The sequence below is a fragment of the Rattus norvegicus genome, chromosome 1, assembly GCF_021556685.1.
Source record: "Rattus norvegicus strain SHRSP/BbbUtx chromosome 1, alternate assembly SHRSP_T2T, whole genome shotgun sequence".
Classification (NCBI taxonomy): Eukaryota; Metazoa; Chordata; class Mammalia; order Rodentia; family Muridae; genus Rattus; species Rattus norvegicus.
This window is the reverse complement of record NC_141534.1, coordinates 108,424,026-108,448,077: the sequence shown is the minus strand read 5'-3', so window position 1 is coordinate 108,448,077 and position 24,052 is coordinate 108,424,026. Positions and strand designations below refer to the sequence as shown.

At 47.3% G+C, this 24,052-nt stretch overlaps 1 protein-coding gene, 1 long non-coding RNA gene and 1 other non-coding gene across 8 annotated transcripts; 2 read left to right on the top strand and 1 right to left on the bottom strand.

The window, feature by feature from the left end:
- Positions 1-484: 484 nt before the first annotated feature.
- LOC147996804 (uncharacterized) lies at positions 485-5,923 on the bottom strand. The gene is made up of 2 exons (XR_015651512.1): positions 5,661-5,923; positions 485-2,355 (listed from the first exon to the last, which is right to left on the bottom strand). It is a non-coding gene; the product is annotated as an uncharacterized LOC147996804 (long non-coding RNA).
- On the top strand, positions 3,380-12,108 carry LOC147996803 (uncharacterized). 3 transcript variants are annotated; one of them, XR_015651547.1, is made up of 3 exons: positions 3,380-3,439; positions 9,738-9,906; positions 11,146-12,108. It is a non-coding gene; the product is annotated as an uncharacterized LOC147996803 (transcript). The 3 variants fall into 3 exon arrangements; XR_015651541.1 differs by lacking the exon at positions 3,380-3,439 and adding an exon at positions 4,994-5,124 and having other exon boundaries at positions 9,738-9,869; XR_015651536.1 differs by lacking the exon at positions 3,380-3,439 and adding an exon at positions 4,994-5,124.
- A 3,089-nt stretch (positions 12,109-15,197) lies between these two features.
- Saa3 (serum amyloid A 3) lies at positions 15,198-23,893 on the top strand. 4 transcript variants are annotated; one of them, XM_087591413.1, is made up of 5 exons: positions 15,198-15,503; positions 16,440-20,479; positions 20,976-21,070; positions 23,132-23,270; positions 23,626-23,893. In XM_087591413.1, the coding sequence occupies exons 2-5, from the start codon at positions 20,304-20,306 to the stop codon at positions 23,762-23,764; spliced, it is 549 nt and encodes a 182-aa protein (XP_087447539.1). In that variant the 5' UTR covers positions 15,198-15,503; positions 16,440-20,303; the 3' UTR covers positions 23,765-23,893.
- The last annotated feature ends 159 nt before the right edge of the window (positions 23,894-24,052 follow it).

Here is a 24,052-nt window from a genome sequence, read left to right as displayed (position 1 = left end):
GATGAAGCATCTGTATTTGAAACACCTCTGGTTAGGCTTGGGCTGCCCGGTTTCCTGGAATGCTCTCTGTAGGACACAATGGCTGAAAAGCACAAGTAGGGGCTTATCAGGGTCTGGAGGACATCTGGTTAAAGTATGACTCTGAGTAAGCTGGGGGGATGTCTGTGGATGGTTTATGGGTCAGTCCTCGATAGCCTGAGCTGGTTTTTGCATTCCTTTTCTTTATCTTTATGGCCTGCTATTCCTGGCGGCAGGGCTTAGCCCTGAGTTTGTGGCTTTTGGGGCTTACTCTTTTAATTTTATATTTTTAAACCTTAAATTCGTATAATTTTCCTTTCACTTGACCCCTTGTTGACCACACTCCCGGGCAGGCTCCATTCCTAAGAGCAGTTGACTCATAAGTGTCGGTGCCAGCACCGACACGGTACCGAGAATCGGGCGAAAGCCTGCGGGATGAAAGAAGCACACACACACACACAGGTTATTCGTGTCAAGCCAGAAGAGGAAGAGAGCTTCTGGTTTCTTTATTGACCAAACTATATATCCAAAGAACACCACTTAGCAGGTATCTGCCAAGCACAGTGGGGAATCCTGGCTGAGACTTCGGTAACAAAGGACCGACTATGTGGCCTGAATAAATTAGGAAAATAGCCAGGAAGGCCAACCTAATTCTTTGACTCAGGTGAGAAGTACCTGGCCAGACTGCTCCCAGTTGGGGACAAAAGGCTTTCACATGCAAAGACAGGGCTCAGCAGGGGTCAAACCTTGCTGGAGACCCAGAAGGGTCTTGTTCCGGCTGAAAACATTCCGTGAATGCAAAGTTCTTGTGCCGTAAATAACAGGGAGAGGCTTTTGATCCTACAATCAAAGACTAAGGCCAGACAGTGACAAGGTAACCAGGCCCAAATCCAATATGGCTCCCACACATAAGAACTGTGCTCGATGGAGCGGAAGAGAGAAGAAAGCATCAGGTTGGATGGCTGGGAGGAGGGTGCCGTTGGTGATGCGAAGTGAATGGGTTCAAAGGATAAAGTTCTCCACGTCCCCCTGGCAATGGGCAGAAACCTTGTGGGTGATCCTGCTCTACCGTCAGCCAGGGCAGGGCGGATGGCAGTTCCTCTGTTCATCCTAGCTTGATGCCTGGCTTGGTGGCTGGAGATGTTTTATGCCCAGGACTCATAAAAAAAATCAAATTAAATCAAATCCATCCCTGGCTGCTCAGGGCTGGAGGAGGAAGATAGGGACCCGCAGGCCACCATGCTATAAAGCACAGATGGAGGACGTCACCCAGGGGTTCACCAGCCTCACGGTAGTGGCTCCGCCACAGGGTGCGAGTCTGTGGTGGTCAGATGGCAGAGAAAAAGTGGGGACGCGCGAGCACGGTGAAGAGGTGGGATTGGAGACTCAAGGGTGGAGAGGAGCAGCCCTTTGTGAGTGGCCAGTATGGCCACCTGGGACCATGGTGAAGTCCCAGACTGAGCTGCTGCTGAGGGTCATGTCTGGGTGCTCGGCGATGTTGCTGTAGTGGGTCGGCGTTGATGTCTGTGACTTATGTTACCGCTAGGGAGCATGGAGATGTCCCTGGTCAGGGCAGCCTCCGGGGACCATGTGGATGTGCAGGGGCTGTGCAGATCTGTCCCTGCCCCTCACCGGTTGCAGCACTCTGGAGAGCCCGTCCCATCTCTCACTAGCAGCAGCAGCAGCAGTAGGGGGAGCAGATCCTGTGCATAGGGGAGCTGGCTCTGGTGGCTGGGGTGTGGGAGCTGTCTGCTGTTGGGTGGTGCTGGCACAGAGGTGTTGTGTCCCCCCCTTCCCCTCCCACCTCTAGAAACCAGTAAAGCTGTCTATGAGGGGGGCAGTGTGAGCTCAGGAGAACTAATCCTGCACCCCACCTGGGCAGCACAGTCGAGCTGGTCCTAGTGGAGGGGGCATGTATGAGCCCGCAATTGAAGGTATGAACTTGGGAGAGCTGGTCCCTGCCAGTCCTCTGTTGTGAGGTGGTGCAGGCAGAGGGGTGATGCCCTTCTATTTCTCCCATCTCCACTTGAGGTAGTCAGGGAGTTGGCCCCTCAGTAGCTGTAGCACTCTGTAGAGCAGGTCCTTGGCGGGGCAACACAAGTGGAGCTGGCCCTGCTGGCGAAGGCTGAAGGCACAGATGAGCCAGCCCTAAGGGCATCAGGACAGGTGCGCTGGCCCAGGCCCTTGCAGGCTGCAGCCCTTGGGAGAGTGGGTCCCACGCCTTGACTGGGTAGCTCAGTGAAGCAGGCTCTGCAGGCATGGGTGCGGGTGAGCTGACTGCCTCCCGAGGATGGTGGCATTGGGTGGCCGAGGTGCAGCAGTCCTGGGGAGCTCGCTCTGGTGGTACAAATAAAAGAGAGCTGGGGGCTTGACCAGTTCAGCTATCACCCAGGCCCAGATCCGGGACTCTGAGTTGGCCAAGCCCACAATCTGTATCATGTGCGAGTGGCTGGGGTTTATGACAGGGATAGTTATGTTGATCACAGCTGTAGAATCTCCATGGCACAGGGCAACAGCAGGGGAAAGTCCCCAAAAGGATCCAGTGTCGGCCACATCTCAAAAGCCAGAGGTCTGGAAGCAAACCAATGGACTTGTTACAAGGAAATTTTCAAGGAAGGTGTGTGGACAGAGGAATATGTAGTAAGACCGCTCAGTGACACACTACAGCTTCTATGATGTGATTCTATGCTTTGGTGTGTGCGTGTGCGTGTGTGTGTCTGTGTGTGGTGTGTGTGAGTGTGTGGTGTGTGTGTGTGTGGGGTGTGTGTGTGTGTGGTGTGTGTGTGTCTGTGTGTGTGTGGTATGTGTGTGTGTGTCTGTGTGTGTGTCTGTGTGTGTGTCTGTGTGTGTGTGTGTGGTATGTGTGTGTGTGTCTGTGTGTGTGTCTGTGTGTGTGTGTGTGGTATGTGTGTGTGTCTGTGTGTGTGTCTGTGTGTGTGGTGTGTGTGTGTCTGTGTGTGTGTGGTATGTGTGTGTGTGTGTGTTTTTTTGAGGGAGGCTGCAAGGGTAAAGGGTGGATATGAGGGGTTGGGGAGATGAGCAGGACTGGGGTGCGTGATTGGACTTTCACAAAGAATCAATAAAAAGCTTAAAAGAATTCTCAACAGATTAGCTAAACCATTATTAGTAAAGAAAAAGTCCATATGAAGAGTTTTTCTTAGTGTCTAGGAAGAATACCCACTTGTCTTCTAATATTTCTACCAGAGAAGGGGCTTGGGGCTGGAGAGATGGGTCAGCAGTTAAAAAAGCACTGCCTGGTCTTCCAGAGGACCTGGGTTCAATTCCCAGCACTCGTATAGTGGCTCACAACCATTCCTAACTCCAGTTCCAGGGGAGCTGACACCATTTTCTGACCTTACAGGCACCAGGCAGTCATGTGGTTCACATCCATCCATCTAGGCAAGATACACAGAAAATAAAGGCAAGTTATAAAGGGGGGGAGAATGAGGAAGGAGGGGAAGGGGAGGGAGGGGGAGGGAGGGAGTAAGGGGAGAGAGAGGGAGGAAGTAGGGGGAGGAAGGAAAGGAGGGGAATGAGAAGGAGGAAGGAGAGGAAGGAGGGAAAGAGAGGGAGGAGAAAGAAGGAGGGGAGGGAGGGAGAGAGAGGAAGGAAGGGGGAGGGGAGGAGAAGGGGGAGAGGAGGAGAAGGGGAGGGGAGGAGAGGAGGGGAAGGGGAAGGTGTGGAGGGCCGTCCTCACATTCTCCATTGTAAGATGGCGCTGATATCCGGCAGGATGTACCTAATAAAAGGGCAATACGCAAGCGCCTGGTAAATTCCTCACTCAGGGGGACACGTATGTTGTGGTACGTCATCTGGCACATCTGGCAGCGACCAGCCAGAGAGTGACACGTCCGAGGCGAGGATAGTTTCCTATATAAGGGATGGTCTTTCCCTCACTCGGGGTCTCCGTATTGTAAGCTTGTGCTCTCGCTCTCAAGATGCATTAAAGCTATTTCTGCAGAAGGATCCTTTGTGTCCTGCGTCATTCTTGCTGGCGAGATGTAGCGTGGGACATTTGGTGCTGAAACCCGGGAAAAAGACCTCATCAGCACCTCCGGAGACCCCTTGGTGACAAGGAGGATTCAGAACTACAGGTTAAAAAAAAAATACGTTCAGAGAGACATGCCTTTCTTGGATTTTGGTCTGGGGTTGTCGCCGCCTTGGGAAGGATTTGTTGAGGCTATGGTATTTGTTCTCGGAGCCACTCTACTCTTTCTTATTATTATGTACTGTTTTCACCGTTTCTGCTGCTAAAAGGACAGCAGCTAGAGGCGCGTCTCAGTCTCTCGTAAATAAGTGAGCTTTGCACAGCTCCCCTTTACTGTTGGGGAGCAGGGACGTGATAGCACCACCCGGGAAGTGCGCGTAAGACTCCCGTATATAAGAGAGCGGCGTGTCTGTTTCTACTCATGCCTTGTCAGACGGACGTAGATAAGCCGCTGGGCGTTCTTGGTCCCTCATGGGATCCTCACAGTCTGTGATCACGGCTCTGGAAACGGTGCTAAAGCAGAGGGACATTAAAATTGGAGGAAGAAAAAAAAATTGGAGGAAGAACACTTAAAAACTTTGTGAAAGAAGTGGACAGGGTGGCTCCGTGGTTTGCCTGCTCAGGCTCGTTTACAATTGCCTCATGGGACAAACTTGGAAGGGACCTAGACAGAAAATTGGCGGAGAAAGATCTGCGTCTAGGAACTAAAGCCATATGGAAACTAGTCAAAAATTGCTTAACAGATGAAGTGTGCAAGGCAACAGTTGTAGGAGGGTAGACCACACTTGAAATATTTCGAGAAAGTATGTCAGAAACTGAACGTAGTGAGAGATTAGACGTGCGTAAGAAAAAGGACGTCCTGAGAAAGAAAAAGAGCCCTCCCATTAAGTCTGCGGATAAGAGAGTGTTAAAGCTTTCAGATTCCGGCACTTCCCTCTCTACACAGCAACCGGGAGGGGGAGCCAGCATATACCCTGTGAAAGAGCTAGAAGCGCTGAACCTCGACAGTTCTGATAGCTCTGAGAATGGAATCTTAGATTCAGAAGAGGAGGCCGAGTTAGATGAGGAAACAGCTAGATATGAGGAAGAGAAATATCACCCCGAGGAACAAAAGAAAGGTAATAAAAAGCTTCTGCCGCGGCAGTCGCCAACCGCACCCCCTCCGTATAAGGCGCGCTCTTGCGCATTCTCTTTAGTCCCCGATAGGGTGAGAAGGAAGCTACAGTTGACGTTCCCGGTCTTTGAAACGCAGGAGGGTGAGCGGGTTCATGCCCCAGTCGAATATAACCAAATAAAAGAGCTGGCGGAGTCTGTCAGAAAGTACGGAGTTACAGCCAATTTCACCCTAACCATTCTTGAAAGGCTGGCCCTAAATTATTTGACAGATGATTGCAAAAGCGACCCTTGTGAACATGGGCCAATATATGGAATGGAAAGCGCTTTGGTATGAGGCGGCTCAAACACAGGCCAGAGCTAATGCCCCGGCGTTAACGCCTGAACAGCGAGAATGGACGTTTGAACTCTTGACAGGACAGGGTCGCTTCGCAGCGGACCAAGCTAATTACCATTGGGGTGCTTATATTCAAGTCTCCAGCTTGGCCATTAAGGCCTAGAAGGCACTCACTAGGAAAGGCGGGGCCGATAATCAACTTACTCGTATCATCCAAGGACCTCAGGAACCGTTCTCAGACTTTGTAGCCAGAATGACAGAAACTGCTGGACGAATATTTGGTGATGCGGAGCAAGCAACACCGCTCATAGAACAGCTCGTTTACGAACAAGCCACCCAGGAATGCCGGGCGGCTATAGCACCCAGAAAAAACAAAGGATTACAGGACTGGCTCAGAGTCTACAGAGAACTCGGCGGGCCTCTTACTAACGCAGGCTTGGCGGCCGCCATTCTCCAGTCCCGACAACGCCCCCTTAAAGGGACAGATACAAGATCATGTTTTCGATGTGGAAAAATGGGCCATTTAAAAAGAGACTGTAGGATAACCAAGGGAGACAGGAGGCCTACAACTATCTGTGCCCGATGTGGCAAGGGCTACCATAGGCCTGACCAGTGCCGCTCAGTGAGGGATATTAAGGGAAAATTACTCCCTCCCTTAGAAGCTCAGCCTAATGAGATGTCAAAAAACGGATCGTTGGGCCCCCGGTCCCAGGGCCCTCAAAGATATGAGAACCGCTTTCAGAAAGCCATGACCCTGACAGAGGAGACTCCCCAAGAGGTGACACAAAATTGGACCTGTGTGCCGCCTCCGACTTCTTTCTAATGCCCCAGATGGGCATTCAGCCAATTCCTGCTCAGACTGTGGGGCATTTGCCCCCAGGAACCATAGGCCTTGTCCTTGGGAGAGGATCTCTCGCCCTACAAGGACTGATAGTCCATCCAGGCCTTGTTGAAGCTCAGCACTCTCTTGATATTCAGATTCTTTGTTCAAGTCCCGATGGGGTTTTTTCCATAAGTGAAGGAGATAAAATAGCACAGTTATTACTCCTTCCGTGCTCCCAAACCACAATACAGGATACCAAGGGGCCCATGGGGTCCACTGGTAATGATTTGGCATATTTGGTGGTTCATCTTAACAACCGCCCAAAATTGAGCTTAGAAATTAATGGAAAGAAATTTGAAGGCATTCTGGATACTGGGGCTGATAAAAGTATAATTTCCTCAAAATGGTGGCCTCAATCATGGCCTACCATAAGATCTTCGTCTACAAGGCTGGACTATAGCCTTTCCTGGGTGGCTTGTTCGTAAACGAGCTGTTCTATGAGCGGTGTTGCTTGCTCCGCATCACCAAATATTCGTCCAGCAGTCTTGTAGACGTTCCATCGTCTACAAGGCTTAGGCTACCAGTCGTGCCCTAAAATCAGCTCTGCCACTCTAACTTGGACGACTGTCGATGGCCGACAGGGACAATTTGTTCCTTATGTACTTCCCCTACCTGTTAATCTTTGGGGGAGAGATGTTATGCAGACCATGGGACTAACCTTATCTAACGAATACCCCCCACAAGTGGCCCACATGATGTCAAGGATGGGCTATAAGGAAGGGAAAGGCCTAGGGCAATTAGAACAGGGCTGTCTCACGCCCATTGAACCAGTCGCAAACCCCCATAAACAAGGCCTGGGTTTTTCCTAGGTGCCATTGAGGGTTCTATGCCCATACCCTGGCTTACAGAGGAAGCTATATGGGTTCCTCAATGGCATCTATCCTCTGAAAAATTAGAAGCTGCCACTAAATTGGTTAATGAACAATTGCAGCTTGGTCATTTAGAACCGTCCATTTCACCATGGAATACTCCTATTTTTGTGATAAAGAAAAAATCAGGAAAATGGAGACTTCTCCATGATTTGAGAGCCATTAATGCACAGATGCGTTTATTTGGCTCGATCCAACGAGGCCTACCCTTACTCTCTGCCTTACCTAAGCAATGGAAGATAATAATTATAAACATTAAGGATTGTTTCTTTTCCATCCCCTTGTGTCCACAGGACAGACAGAGGTTTACATTTACTATACCAGCTACTAATCATCTTGAACCTGATAAGAGATTTCAGTGGAAGGTCCTACCTCAAGGCATGGCCAATAGCCCCACTATTTGTCAGCTATATGTGCAACGAGCCCTTGAACCTATAAGGAAGCAATTTCCATCTTTGCTTCTGGCTCATTACATGGATGACATTTTAATATGTGATAAAGATTTAACAACCTTACAGACCTCATATCCCATCTTAATCAAAACATTGGGACGATGGGGACTACAAGTCGCTGTAGAAAAGGTTCAAATTGCAGAAATTAGCTCATTTCTGGGATCGGTCATTTATCCTGAAAAAATAGTTCCCCAGAAATTAGAGATTCACAGAGATCATTTGCATACCTTAAATGATTTCCAAAAGTTATTGGGAGATATAAATTGGCTGAGACCATTTTTAAAGATTTCCTCTGGGGCTGGGGATTTAGCTCAGTGGTAGAGCGCTTACCTAGGAAGCGCAAGGCCCTGGGTTCGGTCCCCAGCTCCGAAAAAAAGAACCAAAAAAAAAAAAAAAGATTTTCTCTGCTGAATTGAAGCCCTTATTTGATATTTTGGAAGGGGACTCTCATATCTCCTCTCCGAGAGCATTGACCCCAGCCGCAAACCGGGCCTTACAAGTTGTAGAAAAGGCCCTACAGGATGCTCAATTGCAGCGCATTGATGAAACCAAACCTTTTGATTTGTGCGTTTTCAAAACTATGCAATTACCAACAGCTGTCTTGTGGCAGAATGGGCCTTTATTATGGATCCATCCCAATGCATCTCCTGCTAAGATTATTGACTGGTATCCCGATGCGGTCGCTCAGCTTACACTCCGCGGGTTGAAGGCAGCTATTACTCATTTTGGGAAAGAACCCAAAACTTTGATAGTACCATATACAGCCATTCAGGTTCAAACATTAGCTGCTACCTCAAATGCTTGGGCAGTGTTAGTTACTTCCTTTGCTGGACAGATAGATAATCATTATCCTAAACACCCTCTATTATGTTTTGCTAGATCACAACCTGTTGTTTTCCCTCGCGTCACATCCCACAGACCGTTAAAAGAAGGGATAACAGTGTATACAGATGGGTCAAAAACAGGGGTGGGAGCATATGTGGTAAATTCCCAAGTGTTCTCACGACAATATTTTGAAACCTCACCCCAAGTGGTAGAATGCCTAGTGGTTATGGAGGTCCTTGAAAAATTCCAGATGCCTCTAAATATTGTTTCAGATTCCTCCTATGTGGTCAATGCTGTTAATATCCTTGAAACCGCCGGCGTAATTAAGACAACTAGCAAGGTAGCAGAGATTTTCCAAAAAATCCAAATTATTTTAATAAATAGGAGATTCCCTGTATATATTACTCATATACGGGCCCATTCTGGACTCCCTGGTCCAATGAGTTCAGGGAATGATTTGGCTGACAAAGCCACAAAAATGATAGCTGTGGCCCTGGCCTCTCCTCTAGAGGCCGCTAAAACTTTTCATGGAAATTTCCATGTTACCTTGGAAACTTTACACCGCCGCTTCTCTATAACTAGAAAAGAGGCACGTGATATAGTCACCCAATGCCAACAGTGCTGCCAGTTCCTCCCAGTTCCTCACATCGGGGTCAACCCGAGAGGAATACAGCCATTGCAAATCTGGCAAATGGATGTTACTCATAATTCTACTTTTGGAAAATTACAGTATGTGCATGTATCTATAGATACATGTTCTGGCATTCTACATGCCACCCCACTTACAGGAGAAAAAACAACACATGTCATTCAGCACTGCCTTGAAACATGGAGTGCTTGGGGAAAGCCAAGATGTGTAAAAACTGACAATGGCCCTGCCTATACATCTCAAAAATTCCGTCAGTTTTGTGCTCAGATACAAGTTACCCATCTGACGGGCCTGCCCTACAACCCTCAAGGACAGGGAATCATAGAGCGCGCTCATCGGACGCTCAAATCATATTTAATAAAACAAAGAGGGGGAATTATGATAGAACTCCCTCCAACACCCCGAGTGGCCACTGCTTTGGCCCTTTTTACCTTAAATTTTTTAAATCTTGATGAAGCTGGGCAAACAGCGGCTGAGCGACATTGCTCAGAGCCCAAAAGGACAAAAGAATTAGTTAAATGGAAGGATGTATTGACAAACAAATGGAAGGGCCGGGATCCTGTTTTGATAAGATCCAGGGGAGCTGTTTGTGTTTTTCCACAGGATAATGAAAATCCAGTTTGGGTTCCGGGACGACTTACTCAGAATATCAAGACAGAGGACCAAGAAGATGACAACTCTGGTGATCCTCATGCTGATCCAGGGAGTGCCAATAAAAGTGCAGAGCGAACTACGGTGGGGAATTATGTCAACCTTCCCCCTCCCGATGCCGGTGATGTATAATGCCCAAGTGTTTCCACGTTTCTTTACTACCAACAAAGAATTGGGACTAGCCTATTTACCACTAGATTCCCAAATAGAGCAAGTAAAAGAAAATAGGATTATTCCCCTTAAGGGCAGCCTTTGTTTTGGCATATTCAACAAAATATCTTCTGATCTTCCTTGCATTATGTTGAGTAATCAATCTTCTGCTTGGTTAAGGGAGGCCACATGGGGAACTGGTGAGGAAGACATTGTGGCTAACGCCACAGTTCTCTATGGTTGGTGGCCTTACATTAACTCCTCCACCTGCCCTCTCCGTCAACCAAAGTTGGCACTCTTTTGTAGAGGTACCCAGGATGAAAAACTTACTTTGCCGTGGACTGGTTGCCAGTCCCGGGACTCTGCCTGGGCAGTCCAGAATTTTTTCTCCTTCTCCCCTGATTTGGGAGGCGGAGTGAACTTCACCACCATTGATCCTAGATGGTCCAATAATAATCCCTTTGATCAATGGATGCTTTGTGGCGTTAATGGTAGCTACACTGATCTTACACCCATGGCGATGCTACTTGGAGGAAAGGGCGAAAAGGGACGGTTATCATTTTCCTGGACGGGGAATATCCCCCCTTCAGCCTCTGTCTGGACAGCTACTCGTATAAAATATAAACCTTACTGGAGCACGGGGTTTAACCCTGCTCCAGTTTGTGTCTGGCCGCCATTTGTGTGGATTATAAGTAATGCCACTAAAGTTTCTAAATTGAATTGTACAGACGGTTCATGTTTTTATGCCCTGTGTTGGGATGCTAGCCAATATCCCATAGCGGTAGTTACCCGTATGCCTCGCTTTATCCCGGTCCCTGTTGAGACTCCGGGGACCCTGACCTTATTTAGAGGAAAGAGAGATTTTGGCATTTCTGCGATTATTGTTGGCATTATTGCTACAACGGCAGTTGCTGCCTCAGTTACTGCTTCGGCATTGGCCTTGTCAAACACAGTACAGACAACCCAAACTATCAATGATTTATCGGCTACTGTCTCAGTGGCTCTGGACAGACAGGCCTCAGCTAATACTCAGATACAAGGAGGCCTCATGCTTGTTAACCAACGTATAGATCTGGTCCAAGAGCAACTAGACATCCTATGGCAACTGGCCCAGCTTGGCTGTGAACTAAAGCTCCCCGGCCTTTGTGTCACGTCTATACAGTATGAACAATTTACCAAAGCTGCCAATTTGTCTAAAACCCTTTCACAGCATTTGTTACAGAATTGGACCTCGGATTTTGAACAGACGCTCAGGGAATTGAGAGCGGCCATCATTCAAGTAAACTCTACCCGACTGGATATGTCTTTGACAGAAGGATTGTCATCCTGGATCACCTCAGCAGTCTCTTATTTTAAGGAATGGGTGGGGGTGGGACTTTTTGGAGCAGTCCTCTGCTGCGGATTAGTGTTACTCCTCTGGTTGCTTTGCAAATTAAGATTTCAAAAAAAGAGGGACAAAATTGTGATCGCCCAGGGGCTTATAGCCCTTGAACAAGGAACGTCAGCCGATATTTGGTTAACCATGCTTAAGCAATAGGTCGCCGGCTGGACAACTCTTGCACTCCTAGAACCTCGGTTCATTGCATAGGATTAGAGTGTCCGGCTTGAGCAGCCCATGAGGGATGACGAGCTTAGCATCGCACAGGGAAGCTCTACCAAACACGCTCCCTGGAAGGCATGTTATATTACATGAGGGTATCTGCCCCAGTTTTCCCTCCCTTGAAAAAAATGGCAGTGCGATGGGTCGGGAGTGCCCTGGGTCTCAACAACAGCTTAAGGGTATCTCTCTTGTACAGGTTCGCCAACTTTGTGCGAGGATATGACCTCTGCCTTCACCCTCCTATTTATGGGTGTCCTATTTGCTTAAAAACAGATAAGGGGGAGATGTGGAGGGCCATCCTCACATTCTCCATTGTAAGATGGCGCCAATATCCGGCAGGATGCACCTAATAAAAGGGCAATACGCAAGCGCCTGGTAAATTCCTCACTCAGGGGGACACGTATGCTGTGGTACATCATCTGGCACATCTGGCAGCGACCAGCCAGAGAGTGACACGTCCGAGGCGAGGATAGTTTCCTATATAAGGGATGGTCTTTCCCTCACTCGGGGTCTCCGTATTGTAAGCTTGTGCTCTCGCTCTCAAGATGCATTAAAGCTATTTCTGCAGAAGGATCCTTTGTGTCCTGCGTCATTCTTGCTGGCGAGACGTAGCGTGGGACAGGAAGGAAGGAGGGAGAGAGGGTGGGTTGAAAGAGTGGATACTTGGGAAGTGAGTTCTGAGTCTAGAGTGGCTGAGGAGGTCAATACATAATCACTACACCAGATGTTTATCCCAAGGAAGTCAGAACAGAGGTGGAGGCAGGTTTCACTTCTCTGTGAAGCACTTCGCCAAAGAGGTTTGCAACCAGGGCTTGTGGGAAGTTGTGAAAGGAAAATTATACAAATTTAAGGTTTAAAAATATAAAATTAAAAGAGTAAGCCCCAAAAGCCACAAACTCAGGGCTAAGCCCTGCCGCCAGGAGTAGCAGGCCATAAAGATAAAGAAAAGGAATGCAAAAACCAGCTCAGGCTATCGAGGACTGACCCATAAACCATCCACAGACATCCCCCCAGCTACTCAGAGTCATACTTTAACCAGATGTCCTCCAGACCCTGATAAGCCCCTACTTGTGCTTTTCAGCCATTGTGTCCTACAGAGAGCATTCCAGGAAACCGGGCAGCCCAAGCCTAACCAGAGGTGTTTCAAATACAGATGCTTCATCAATTTTGACAAACTTTTAAAAATAATGAGGACCTAAAGACCCAACCATTCTCCTGATTTAGTAGCTCTGTTCCAGGAACCAGGGGGCCATAAAACCTTTTGGCCTCCCCTTATCTCCTGGAGCCATAAAACAATCCTGTAACTTGTGGTACATTCCCCCTTTGACATCCCCCCCATCCCCTGGTGCTCACAGCCTCTGCCTTTAAATACTCTTTCTCCCAGCCTCTCGGGGCCCACACCTCTGTCTCCTGTGTAGGATATGTGTCGGCCTGGAGATCTCTGTAATAGGTCTCTGTAATAAACCTCGCCTTTGCTTATTACATCCAAAATGGTCTCTCTGTGTCTGGGGTCCGCGATTTCCCAAGACTTGAGTAAGGGTCTCTCTGCGTGGGATCTTTCAAATGGGGGCTCGTCCGGGATCTTCGCGACTACCCCAGACTCCGAAGACCCCTTGGAGGTGAGTTGGATGTTTGTCTGAGTGTTTCTGTGTGAGCGGCGCCGCATTTGTCAGACTGTGTCTGTCTCTGTTTTGGTTCTGCCGTGTGTATATATATGTGTGTCTCGGTACTGGTGAAGTCTCACTCTGGTCAGTACTTAGAGAGTGGACGTGGAGTCTCACTCTGGTCAGTACTTAGAGAGTGGAAGTGGAATCTCACTCTGGTCAGTGCTTAGAGAGTGGACGTGGAGTCTCACTCTGGTCAGTACTTAGAGAGTGAATGTGGAATCCCACTCCGTCAGAGGTCGCGTTCGGCTGCCTATTTAAGTATAGGCGCGGACAAGTGTGCTTGGTTGTTAGGACAAGAGGACACTCTGGAATCCTGTTGGGAGGTGGAATCAGATGGTCCATCTCATCCCAGAAGCAGCTAAGGTTAAGCTGCAGTTTGGGCCAGGTACTGAAGGTACCAGGCATCTGTGAAAATTGGTTATAGGATGCTTTGTCTTGGTCTTGTTTGTCTGGTTTGTTTTCTGTGGTATTGTCGAGTGTCTTTTTGGCTTTTGTTTCATTTTTGAATTTTGGACTGACGACTGTGTTTGAAATTGTGAAACTGTTTGCTTTGTTCGTCAAAGAGTTTTACTTGGTCCTCTTGGTGCTTAAGTTAAAAGTTAAAAATAATTTGCTTGAGAAAAATTGTTTTCTGCCAGGGAGTTTTGTCTTTCTCTCTTGAGCCTCCTCCCCAAGGAGAGAGGCCCCTCCCTTTACTCCCCTTGATCAGCCTAGCTGCTGTTAACAGTTGTGTAAACAGACATTAACAAAAACCTTGAGGAAGAAACCGCTTGTAAATAAAAAAGTTCCCCAGATTAGGCCTCCAGTATGAAACAAGTATAGTGAGTAAGAAACTTAATTTTATGGACCCCGCTCTAGTGGAGGTGTGTTGGTTGATAGCCAACGTTAATTTTTAAAACGTAGTGTTTTATCTGTGCTTGTGCTCCCAACACACAGTAGAGGGGAGCGAAACTAGCTGCGGAGCTGCTACAGCAAGCATGGGGACTTCTCAAGTCTCACCCAATTTTTCTGGCTCTTCAGGAGCTGTTTAAAAGGAAAAGGCTTAAGATAAAAATAAACAATACAGAGAGATTTCTTAGTGAATTGCTACACCTTGGTTTGCGATCTCTGGGAATCTCATGGTGGACAGCTGAGATAAGCTGAGAAAAGATTTAAATTTTGCTTGAGAGCAAGGAATCTTAAAGACACTTAAGAGCAAGGAATCATAAAATCTTATGACACTTAGTGCGTAGCTGCCTAAAAGATCAGAAATGCTGTCAACAGGCTATAAAAAAAAGGGGACAGGCTGTGTTAAAAATGCTACATAAAGAATGATCTAAAAAGGCTAAAAGTGAGGTGGGAGAGGACTCTAAGAAAAACAAGAACAAGAAAAAAATTTCTGCTTTTAGTGACCAGACCTTCAACTCTTGCTTACAGAAAGAGTGTGCTCATTAGGAGAAGTTCTTTAAGGAGCCTGCCTTATCTGCTGGCCCTATTCCAAGAGAGGAGTCAGTCTCCAGCATTAAATTACTTTTCTCACTGGTCAACATTAACATGGAGAATGCCTTTGATCCTATCCCCACAGCAGCCAGTTCCTGCCCCTGTGGTCGAAATGTCCCAGGTTGGGGGGCAGAGAAGCCCCTAAAATAGTTTAAAAAAAAAAACTACAACAAACTGTGAAGAACTTTGTTTTGTTTTGCCAGTCAAAATTTAAAATTCAGGCTTTGGCTGTGGCCAAGGTCAGGATTAATGTTTTCTTTTCCATGGGCCTTTAGCCCACTGAGAAAGTTTGGTAAAGGGCTGCTTCTAAAGTCCTGAAAGCCCCAGGTGAACTGGTTACAATTCTTTTGTCAACTGCTTAGTATCTAACACCCAGGTTCTAACTGTCTTTCCATGCTTTTGTTATTAGTTCTTACTAGAAGCCTAGTGCCATTTAGAGGATGGGTCTCTTGAGCGATAAAGCCACGGAGCTGGCACTAAAGGGAGGTACTCCTTAAGGGAAAATCTAAGTCCAGAGAGACAGCCGGTAACAGATAGGCTGCCCCTCTGCTCACTTTTCTGTTTCACAGACACAAGGTCTTTTTGTCCCAAGAAAGCCTCCTGGCTTAGCTGTGTGACTAAATGCTATTTGCCCTCTTCAGTGGACCTCTATTCTCAAGATTCTCTTGTTTTCTCACCATCCCATTTGAGATGCTTGTTAGTAACTGTTACAGGTCTTCTTTACCACCGAGGAAAGACGGAATCCTACTAGAGGCCAGAAAAAATGTTCCAGACATGGATAGAAGGCCCTCACTTCTGCCTGCTCTCTTCAGATGCCTGAAGGTAGGGAGTGCTCCAGGTCTGCTGCCAGACTCCAAGGGTGGGTCTCTGAGGGGCTGGAAAATGCCCCACCAATCTGGCTAAGATAAGGAAAAGATATGAAGAAAAAGTTACAGAAATTTAAAGGGTTAAGCTAAGTCACTGAGAGAGTTATTATATGTTGCTGAGAGTTAATATAAGTTACAGAGAAAATAAGGTTAAAAGAGAAAAAAGAAGGTAAAAAAGAACAGGAAGCTAAAAGAGACAAAAAGAAGAGGAAGCTAGAGAGCTAAAGAGAGATAAAGGACAAGAGAGGAACATATACTGGCCACTGTAGTTAAGGAACCTAGGAAGATAGTACCTGACAACAGAAGAGAATTCCTGGCTAAAGATCAGTGTGCCTAATACGAAGAAAAAGGACACTGGGTCAGGGACTGCCCAAGAAGAAAAAGAGGGGCCACTGGAGAGCTTCTTAGTCCTAAATTTGCTCTCCAAAATGGTTTGCGTGGGCTAAAATGGCTGGGTGAGGCCATGTGTATACATATCTGCAGACTGTGTATGTGGAGCTTAAGACCTGTCTCAGTACACCAGTACCTGATGCTGAGAGATGTATAGCTTAGTGCCATTCTGCCTGGAACACATCACTCCTGCCAGCCAGGCACTAACAATTATCACCCAATCCAGGACTTAAATTGTGATAGAGTGGCTGATGTTTTGCCGTTGAGTAAAATGTCCCAAAGGATGGGACCACTGGTCAACTGCCATAGACTAGATTCTCCACTGGTTGGGGACAATCTGGTCACCTTGCTGCCCAATCCTGACCTGGAGCCACCACAACACGAGTGTCAAGCACTGGCAGAAGACCATGGGTGGAGGAAAGACCTCTGCGACTGGCTGATTGACCCCTGCTGAAAGTGGAGGCTACCTTGCCCACAGATGAGAACAGTTCTCTTCATAAAGGTCAGAGATAAGTGGGTGCTGCCATGGTGGACAACACAATGTCATCTGGGATGGCTGAACCCCAACCCCCCGGCACATCAGCGCCACAGATGTCTTTGCCATCTCTTGGATGCCCTGGTAAAGCCAACAACTGTGAGTACTATTCATTGCCCAGGAAAACAGGAGGGAAGAGATTCAGTGACATGGGGCAGTGACAAAGCAGATAAAGTGGCTCGGGAAATGGCTATGCAGGAGCCTATCCTGGTTACAGGCCTGCAAGAGACAGCCACTGAGAACTAGGATTAGACTAAGGGATGGCCTCACTTAGAAAAGGCCCAAATTGCTTAAAAGAAAAAGGACAATGACACACTTGAGGGGAAAGCTATACTCCCCAGAGAACAAAGAAAAGACTCACTTTGCCAAATACAGAAATGGACTCATTTAAGAGATAAGAAGTTTGTCCAAGTAGTTAAGGTGTATATAATAGACTTTAAGATTTTAGCCAGAGAGACAATAAAAAGTATAAGGTATGTCAATAAGTGAATGCTTAACAAGCAAACAGGGCAAAGAGACCTAGAGAGTTTAGTGAAAAGTCGAAGTAAACTTCACTGAGATAAAACCAGAAAAATATGATCACAAGTATCTCCTAGTGTTTATAGATACCTTTCCAGGAATAGATAGAAGCTTTCCTCACCAAACAAGAGACGGCCTCCATAGTCATCAAGAAGATACTGGAAGAAATCTTCCCCCGGTCTAGAGTGCCCAAGGTAATCTGGTCAGACAACGGTCCTACTTTCGTTGCCAAGGTAAGCCAGGGTGTGGCAAGTATTTAGAGGTCGATTAAAAATTACATTATATTTACAGACTTCAAAGTTCAGGACAGGTAGAATAAATAAATAAAACTCTAAAAGAGACCCTAAACAAATTGACCATGGAGACTGGCACAGACTGGGTGACACTCCTTCCCTCTTGGTCTCTTCAGAGCAAGAAATACCCCTTCCAGATTCAGCCTTACCCCCTTTGAGATCTTATATGGGGCCTCAGCTCCCCTGACTGTATTAGATGATGTTACTGAACCAACATGTCATAGTAATAATGATTTATATGCCAGGCTAAAAGACCTACAGGTGATACAAAAAGAAGTCTGGTCACAGCTGACAGCAGCCTATACCCCAGAGACTCCTGAGACATCTGATCAGTTCCAGGTTGGAGACTACAGCTACATACAATGACACGGAGCCCAGACACTCAAGCATCGCTGGAAAGGACTGTATCTGGTGCTGCTGACCACCCTGACAGCCGTCAATTCTCAGCCCTCACCAGCCACATACTAACTGTTGGGGCTGAGAGCTGAGACCTAGAGGGACACTCAGCATGTTTGCCCTGGGTTCCATCGGGATAGGTGTGGGAATAGGCTTGATTTCTGTTACAAATGATATAACATTACATATGTTAGTACTCCTAACACTTCTTGGGACTGTGCCTCAGGGATCACAATCTATATAAGTTTAAAAGTTCTAAAAGCTAGTCATGACCTTGATATATAGGTTTAGATAGTGTCCAGACAGAATCCTGATGCTAAAGACTTAGTAAGACACAAAAAGATAGAGACGCTTAACAAGGTTGGTTTGAGTCTTGGTTCACTCAGTCTCCCTGGATGACTACCCTACTCTCTGCTACAGCTGGGCCATTATTAATTTTCTTGGTTTTAGTTTTTGGCCCCTGCGTGACAAACAGGTTAATTGCTTTTGTTAAAAAATCGAGTGGGTGCTGTGCGGTTGATGGTTCTGAGACAACAGTACCAGTCAGTTAGGACAACTGGTGAGACCAAATACGAGACTTGATATCGAAATTCTAAGATTAGAATTATTTAGTAGAAGAAGAAGGGAATGAAAGGAAAATTATACAAATTTAAGGTTTAAAAATATAAAATTAAAAGAGTAAGCCCCAAAAGCCACAAACTCAGGGCTAAGCCCTGCCGCCAGGAGTAGCAGGCCATAAAGATAAAGAAAAGGAATAAAAAAACCAGCTCAGGCTATCGAGGACTGACCCATAAACCATCCAAAGACATCCCCCCAGCTACTCAGAGTCATACTTTAACCAGATGTCCTCCAGACCCTGATAAGCCCCTACTTGTGCTTTTCAGCCATTGTGTCCTGCAGAGAGCACTCCAGGAAACCGGGCAGCCCAAGCCTAACCAGAGGTGTTTCAAATACAAATGCTCCATCAATTTTGACAAACTTTTAAAAATAATGAGGACCTGAAGACCCGACCCTTCTCCTGATTTAGTAGCTCTGTTCCAGGAACCAGGGGGCCATAAAACCTTTTGGCCTCCCCTTATCTCCTGGAGCCATAAAACAATCTTGTAACTTGTGGTGCCTTCCCCTTTGACATCCCCCATACCCTGGTGCTCACAGCCTCTGCCTTTAAATACTCTTTCTCCCAGCCTCTCGGGGCCCACACCTCTGTCTCCTGTGTGGGATATGTGTCGGCCCGGAGATCTCTGTAATAGGCCTCTGTAATAAACCTCGCCTTTGCTTATTACATCCAAAATGGTCTCTCTGTGTCTGGGGTCCGCGATTTCCCAAGACTTGAGTAAGGGTCTCTCTGCATGGGATCTTTTAGTTGTAGCTGCTGCTCACTGCTTACTTACTGCTAGGACAACATGAGCCAAGCCGGCCACGGAAGAATCCCTTCCCTAAGCCAAATTAACTGGGTAGTGCCTTGGCTAAGGACCAAGGGACGACGTCTTTGGACAGCTTTTTCCCTTATAGTCACAGAGCTCGAAGTAATTAAAATAAAAAGGTCAAAGCAAGAAGAGGCATTTCTCTTAAAAGCTCCAATGTACGACAACAGTTCTCCAGCACCGTGTCACGCTTGCCTGATCTGCTTCACCCTGCTTCACTTGTACTGAGCTCTTCCATAGCGCCACACCACCCTCTGGCTCGTAGTGCAACCGAGAGTTCTACGAGCCCATTCCTCTCGGCTAATTATTCACCATCTTCCAGCTTCCGTGGTTTATCTACATCAGCTTGTTTCTCCAATGAGATATTCACAGTTCTCTTCTTATAACAAACAATTTGGGACCCCCCCCCAAGCACTGTTCTCCCCCGGGCTTCCGGCCCAGGGCCCTTAGAACAGAAGGCAAACCTGATGCCTTCATCGTATCTGCCACGTCGTTCCTTCTCTAGGGAATTCAGTACATCTCACGGTTTTTCTTTTTGCGTAAAGGGGTCGGGATAGCAAAGGGGAGAAGACCATGGTCTGAATGGCTTCCTCATATGACAAACTGGGGAAAAAGCTAGTTCTGCCTTTCCGGCTCCAGTGGCTGTTTCCTGATGTAGTTTCCCAGCATTCCTGGGCTGCATCTCGCCACTTTCTGCCTGAACCCACGGTTAGTGTAATTTAGCATCCTGGGGGCCTTTCCCACACATATTTATGGTGTGTTATTTCTTTATGACTTTGAAGCAAATTGTTCTATTGTTTAATGTTCTTGGTTTATCAAGGTCTCTGAATTTAATCTGCTCTCTTATCTTCCATAGCAACATGGAGTATATTCAAATCTGGAGAAGAACTTTCCCAGCACTGGGCCCATTCGTGTGGGTGCTAACCGCCAGTTTCTGCCTTCCTTCCTCCTGTTCCCTAAGGCTCCAGCTTAATCTAAACTATGCTTTGAAAGGGCATTAGCTTAGCCTTTGGATTCGCTCCCACGATTTATTACACATTTATATTTCTCTTTCCAATATTGCTTTCCCGTCCTAGGAAATTGCCTGTAAAGGGTTTATCTTGATTATTTCCAATTAGGACAGGGGAGACTCAGAAAGACCTAACTTGCCACATTTCTGAAAATGGCTAGATTTCGCCATCTGGGAAAAGAAGGTATACATGAAGGAAAAGTTATGTTCTGAGAGAGAAACTGTGAGCAAGGGGGATTGCGTAAGACCAAAAGGGGATTGCTCCATACGGGCAGTGGCAGTACATATAGACGTCTCCAGCCAGATCTCCTCAGCAAGGGACAGAGGCCACTCACCTGGGGTCCCAGCAGGAGTTCACAGCACAAGGTGAGTCACCAGAACTTTCCAACACTTGCTCTTTACAGATTCTTTCCCCGCCAGCATTTGCTTGTTGTGTTTAATGTTCTTTCCCAAATCCACTGGTTAGAATTCACTGGACATTATGCTTCCCACGTGGAACCTGCAGTGTGTTTCTGTGTGAATTCAGGGACAGGTGCAATTAGCCTTCTACAGAGACACTGCAGGGAGCCGTGCTGGTGAAAAAGCCCCCACGTAGCTCTCTAGAAACCTTTACAGCTGGGTTTCAGCTGCCGCGATTGGAATGCAATATGCTTTTATGCTAACGGCCCTGTTTGCAAACCCTCAGACAGTGGTGTTCTAGTGAAGGGGAGAGCTAGAGAACGCTCTGGAGTCGCTTACTTAGCTCTGTTGCTGATCTTAGTGTGGGTCTGTTACTGGTGCGCAAGGGTAGAGAGCTCAGCATTGCAGAAGCATCCTCCACCCCACGAAACAGCTCATTTTCTATGTTTTCCTGGCTCCACAGCAGGATGAAGTCTTCCATTGCCATCGTTTTTTGCCTCTTGATCCTGGGAGTTGACAGCAAAAGACGGTTCCAGTTTATGAAGGAAGCTGGGCAAGGTAGGCTTAAAGGATGGGGGCAGGAGGTTGTATTTGTGAGTTTTAAGAATCTACTTGAAGGGTTGGGGATTTAGCTCAGTGGTAGAGCGCTTGCCTAGCAAGCGCAAGGCCCTGGGTTCGGTCCCCAGCTCCGAAAAAAAAAAAAAAAAAAAAAAAAAAAAAAAAAAAGAAAGAATCTACTTGAGCAGGAACCACGTAATCAAGGGGGCAAACATGCTCGTGAAATCCCCATAGACAGAGGGGCGGTGTGGCTCTTCCTCAGTAGTTCGGAGCTTTTCTGGTCAGTGTTGACCTTTCTCTGTGAGGATCCCAAGGAAACCACAATGTTTGCAGGGCAGCCTTTCCACAGGAATGTAGGAACAATCTGTAGGTGAAAGATGCAGACTCAATAGAAGTGGGGCTCTGCTGCCCCCTTGTGGAGAGTGACGAACACTTCACTTCTATGTCTGGTTCCAGGGGAGGCGCAAGAGAACCGGTGCTGCCCCAACCCACAGTGACAGCAACCAAGGCTAATTGAGTTTTCAACCGAGTAGGCATTGTTCAAGGAGCATTGCGTATGGAAACGAATTAGTTTTAAAATTAATCTTGTGGTGTGGGTGCCTTTAAGGAAACCGATGCACAAAGAGCACAAATAAGCTATCTTAGAAAACCCTACGAAGAGCAGAATTTACCCCAGGTTGGTCACTATACAGCTTTGAGCACACGCTTAGTTATTTACCTGAGAAGGAGCTGGCCATGGGATGGGTGGAAGACAGCTCCACCGTCAACAGGAGACAATGACTTACCTGAAACATAGGTCTATTGGATCTATTGAGACACAGAAAAGAAACTGTCACCAAGAGAAATACAGCCCACCAGCCATAATGCAAAAAAGTCATTTATTTATTTGCTATTTATTTATTTATTTATTTATTTATTTATTTATCTATTATTTGAGATAGGATTTCTCTGTGTAACCAAGTCCTGGCTGTCCTGGACTCAGCTTGTAGACCAGGCTGGCCTCACACTCACAGAGATCCATCTGCCTCGGCCTCCTGAGTGCTGGGATTAAAGGTGTGTGCCACCGTGCTCAGCCTCACAATGAAAGTTAAATGAGCCTAGATATTAGGTTTTCCCTTTCTCCCTACCTTTGAAGAGATTTCCTGTTTAACATTACTGGATCTGATTCCTTCAGTGCGAACGAAACTCACACTCCTCAGTTTAGATCCTTTTCTGTTTGCCGCACCTTCCTGAGGAGCAGGGAAGAGGGGCGGTCATAAACGATCATCCGAGAACACTCCAGGTGCATTTCCCTCAACCTTTCTGCATAAGAGCCATGGTGGACGACACTCTTCTCCGTTACTGGAGAGTGGGTAGGGGTTTTAAACCTAGTGTGTCACTTGCCATCCAGCGTCTCGATTGTCCAGAGACATCACCTTTGTCGCCTGCTGATGGATTGCTGGGGCGAGATAGATCCTGGGCATCCGGGTGGACTCAGCACAGAACTACACTCACTCTCTCTGCCTGGAGAGCGGTTTCTCCCATTGCTTGTGCTAGACAAGAGCTGCGGCTGCGGTGGTAATTGTACCGCTTGGGAGGCCCGGGCAGAAGGACTGTGAGTTTCAGGCCAATCCAGAGATATACAGAGATGTAGGCTGTCTCTAAAGGAAAAGAGAACACAAGAGAAAGGAAAGGAACGGAAGAAGATGAAACGGAGAGGAGGAAGGGAAGCGGTTCTTTTCTCACACCTAAGACCGGAAGTTCCCCTGGGCCATTTCGGAGAGAGCTTCATTCTATGACCATTGTCATTTGATGAAACACTCTCTAGGGATCATCTCTCCTCTTCTCTACCTGCTTTTTGAACAGCTAAAGATAAACAGCAGCAGAGCTAAGATGGGAATCCATCGGAATAAAGCTCGCTCCCATGTGCTTCTCACACAGACGTGGGTCAGTGAGAACTATTTATTTCAAGGCAGCGGCATCTCTGTGGGCTTTGGGAAAAGCTGGGATGAGTTGGATAGACGTTTCAGTCCTCTGTTTTACCCAAACACAACTGTCCTCATCACTCTCTTCCCTCTCCAGGGACCAAAGACATGTGGCGCGCCTACTCGGACATGAGAAAGGCCAACTGGAAAAACTCAGACAAATACTTCCATGCTCGGGGGAACTATGATGCCGCCCGAAGGGGTCCTGGGGGAGCCTGGGCTGCTAAAGTCATCAGGTAACTCAGGTCTGGGTGAGCAGAGCTTGCTTGCTTTGGGCAGCCGGGAAGGGGCGCTGTTCTGCATTCTGTGCGTGCCACCCACTATCTCTTGATTTCCTCCCTTTTCTGTGCCTCTTACCGGGAGTGGTTAGCTGTGATATGATTGGTTGGTGATAACTCCTCCCTCTCTTTCCTGGTGCTGCTCATCCAGCGCGAGGGGCAGGATAGGGGTTTACTCAGGCAGGATCAAACCAGCCTTTCCCTCCCCGGTGTTCCTGGGATCCTCTTACAGCGGTCTCTTGAAGAGGGGAGTTCTGAGGGTGGGGCTAGTGCCCATCAGCTCGGTTATTAATCTTGTGTATTCTAATTACAGTGATGCCAGAGAGGGTATTCAGAGATTAATAGGACACGGAGCAGAGGACTCAAGAGCTGACCAGTTTGCCAACAAGTGGGGCCGGAGTGGCAAAGACCCCAACCACTTTCGACCTGCTGGTCTGCCCAGGAAATACTGAGTTTTCTCTTCATGTTGTTCCCGGGCGCGCAGCCCCCCAAGGAAAGGGGCAATTACTAAGTTGAGTTATTTCCTAAAACCTGGATCCCTAAACATCCCAATGTGCTGAATAAATGCTTGTGAAATGCAATTTGTCACTGTCGTTTTGAAAGAGCCCAAATGGGCTAATGTCCAGCAAAAGACCTTGGGTGCAGAGGGGCTACCAGCAACAAACAATACTCATGGACTACCCAAAGAATGGTGGACCTTGGCGTGGGCCGGGTATCCTACTTGTTCCTTGTGATCCCAG

Excerpts from the sequence above, each read along its gene's own strand:
- Saa3 (XM_087591413.1), top strand. The coding sequence starts at position 20,304 with ATGAAGGAAAAGTTATGTTCTGAGAGAGAAACTGTGAGCAAGGGGGAT. Across the intron at positions 21,071-23,131 it reads TATGAAGGAAGCTGGGCAAG|GGACCAAAGACATGTGGCGC; the intron begins GTAGGCTTAAAG and ends TTCCCTCTCCAG. Across the intron at positions 23,271-23,625 it reads TGGGCTGCTAAAGTCATCAG|TGATGCCAGAGAGGGTATTC; the intron begins GTAACTCAGGTC and ends TTCTAATTACAG.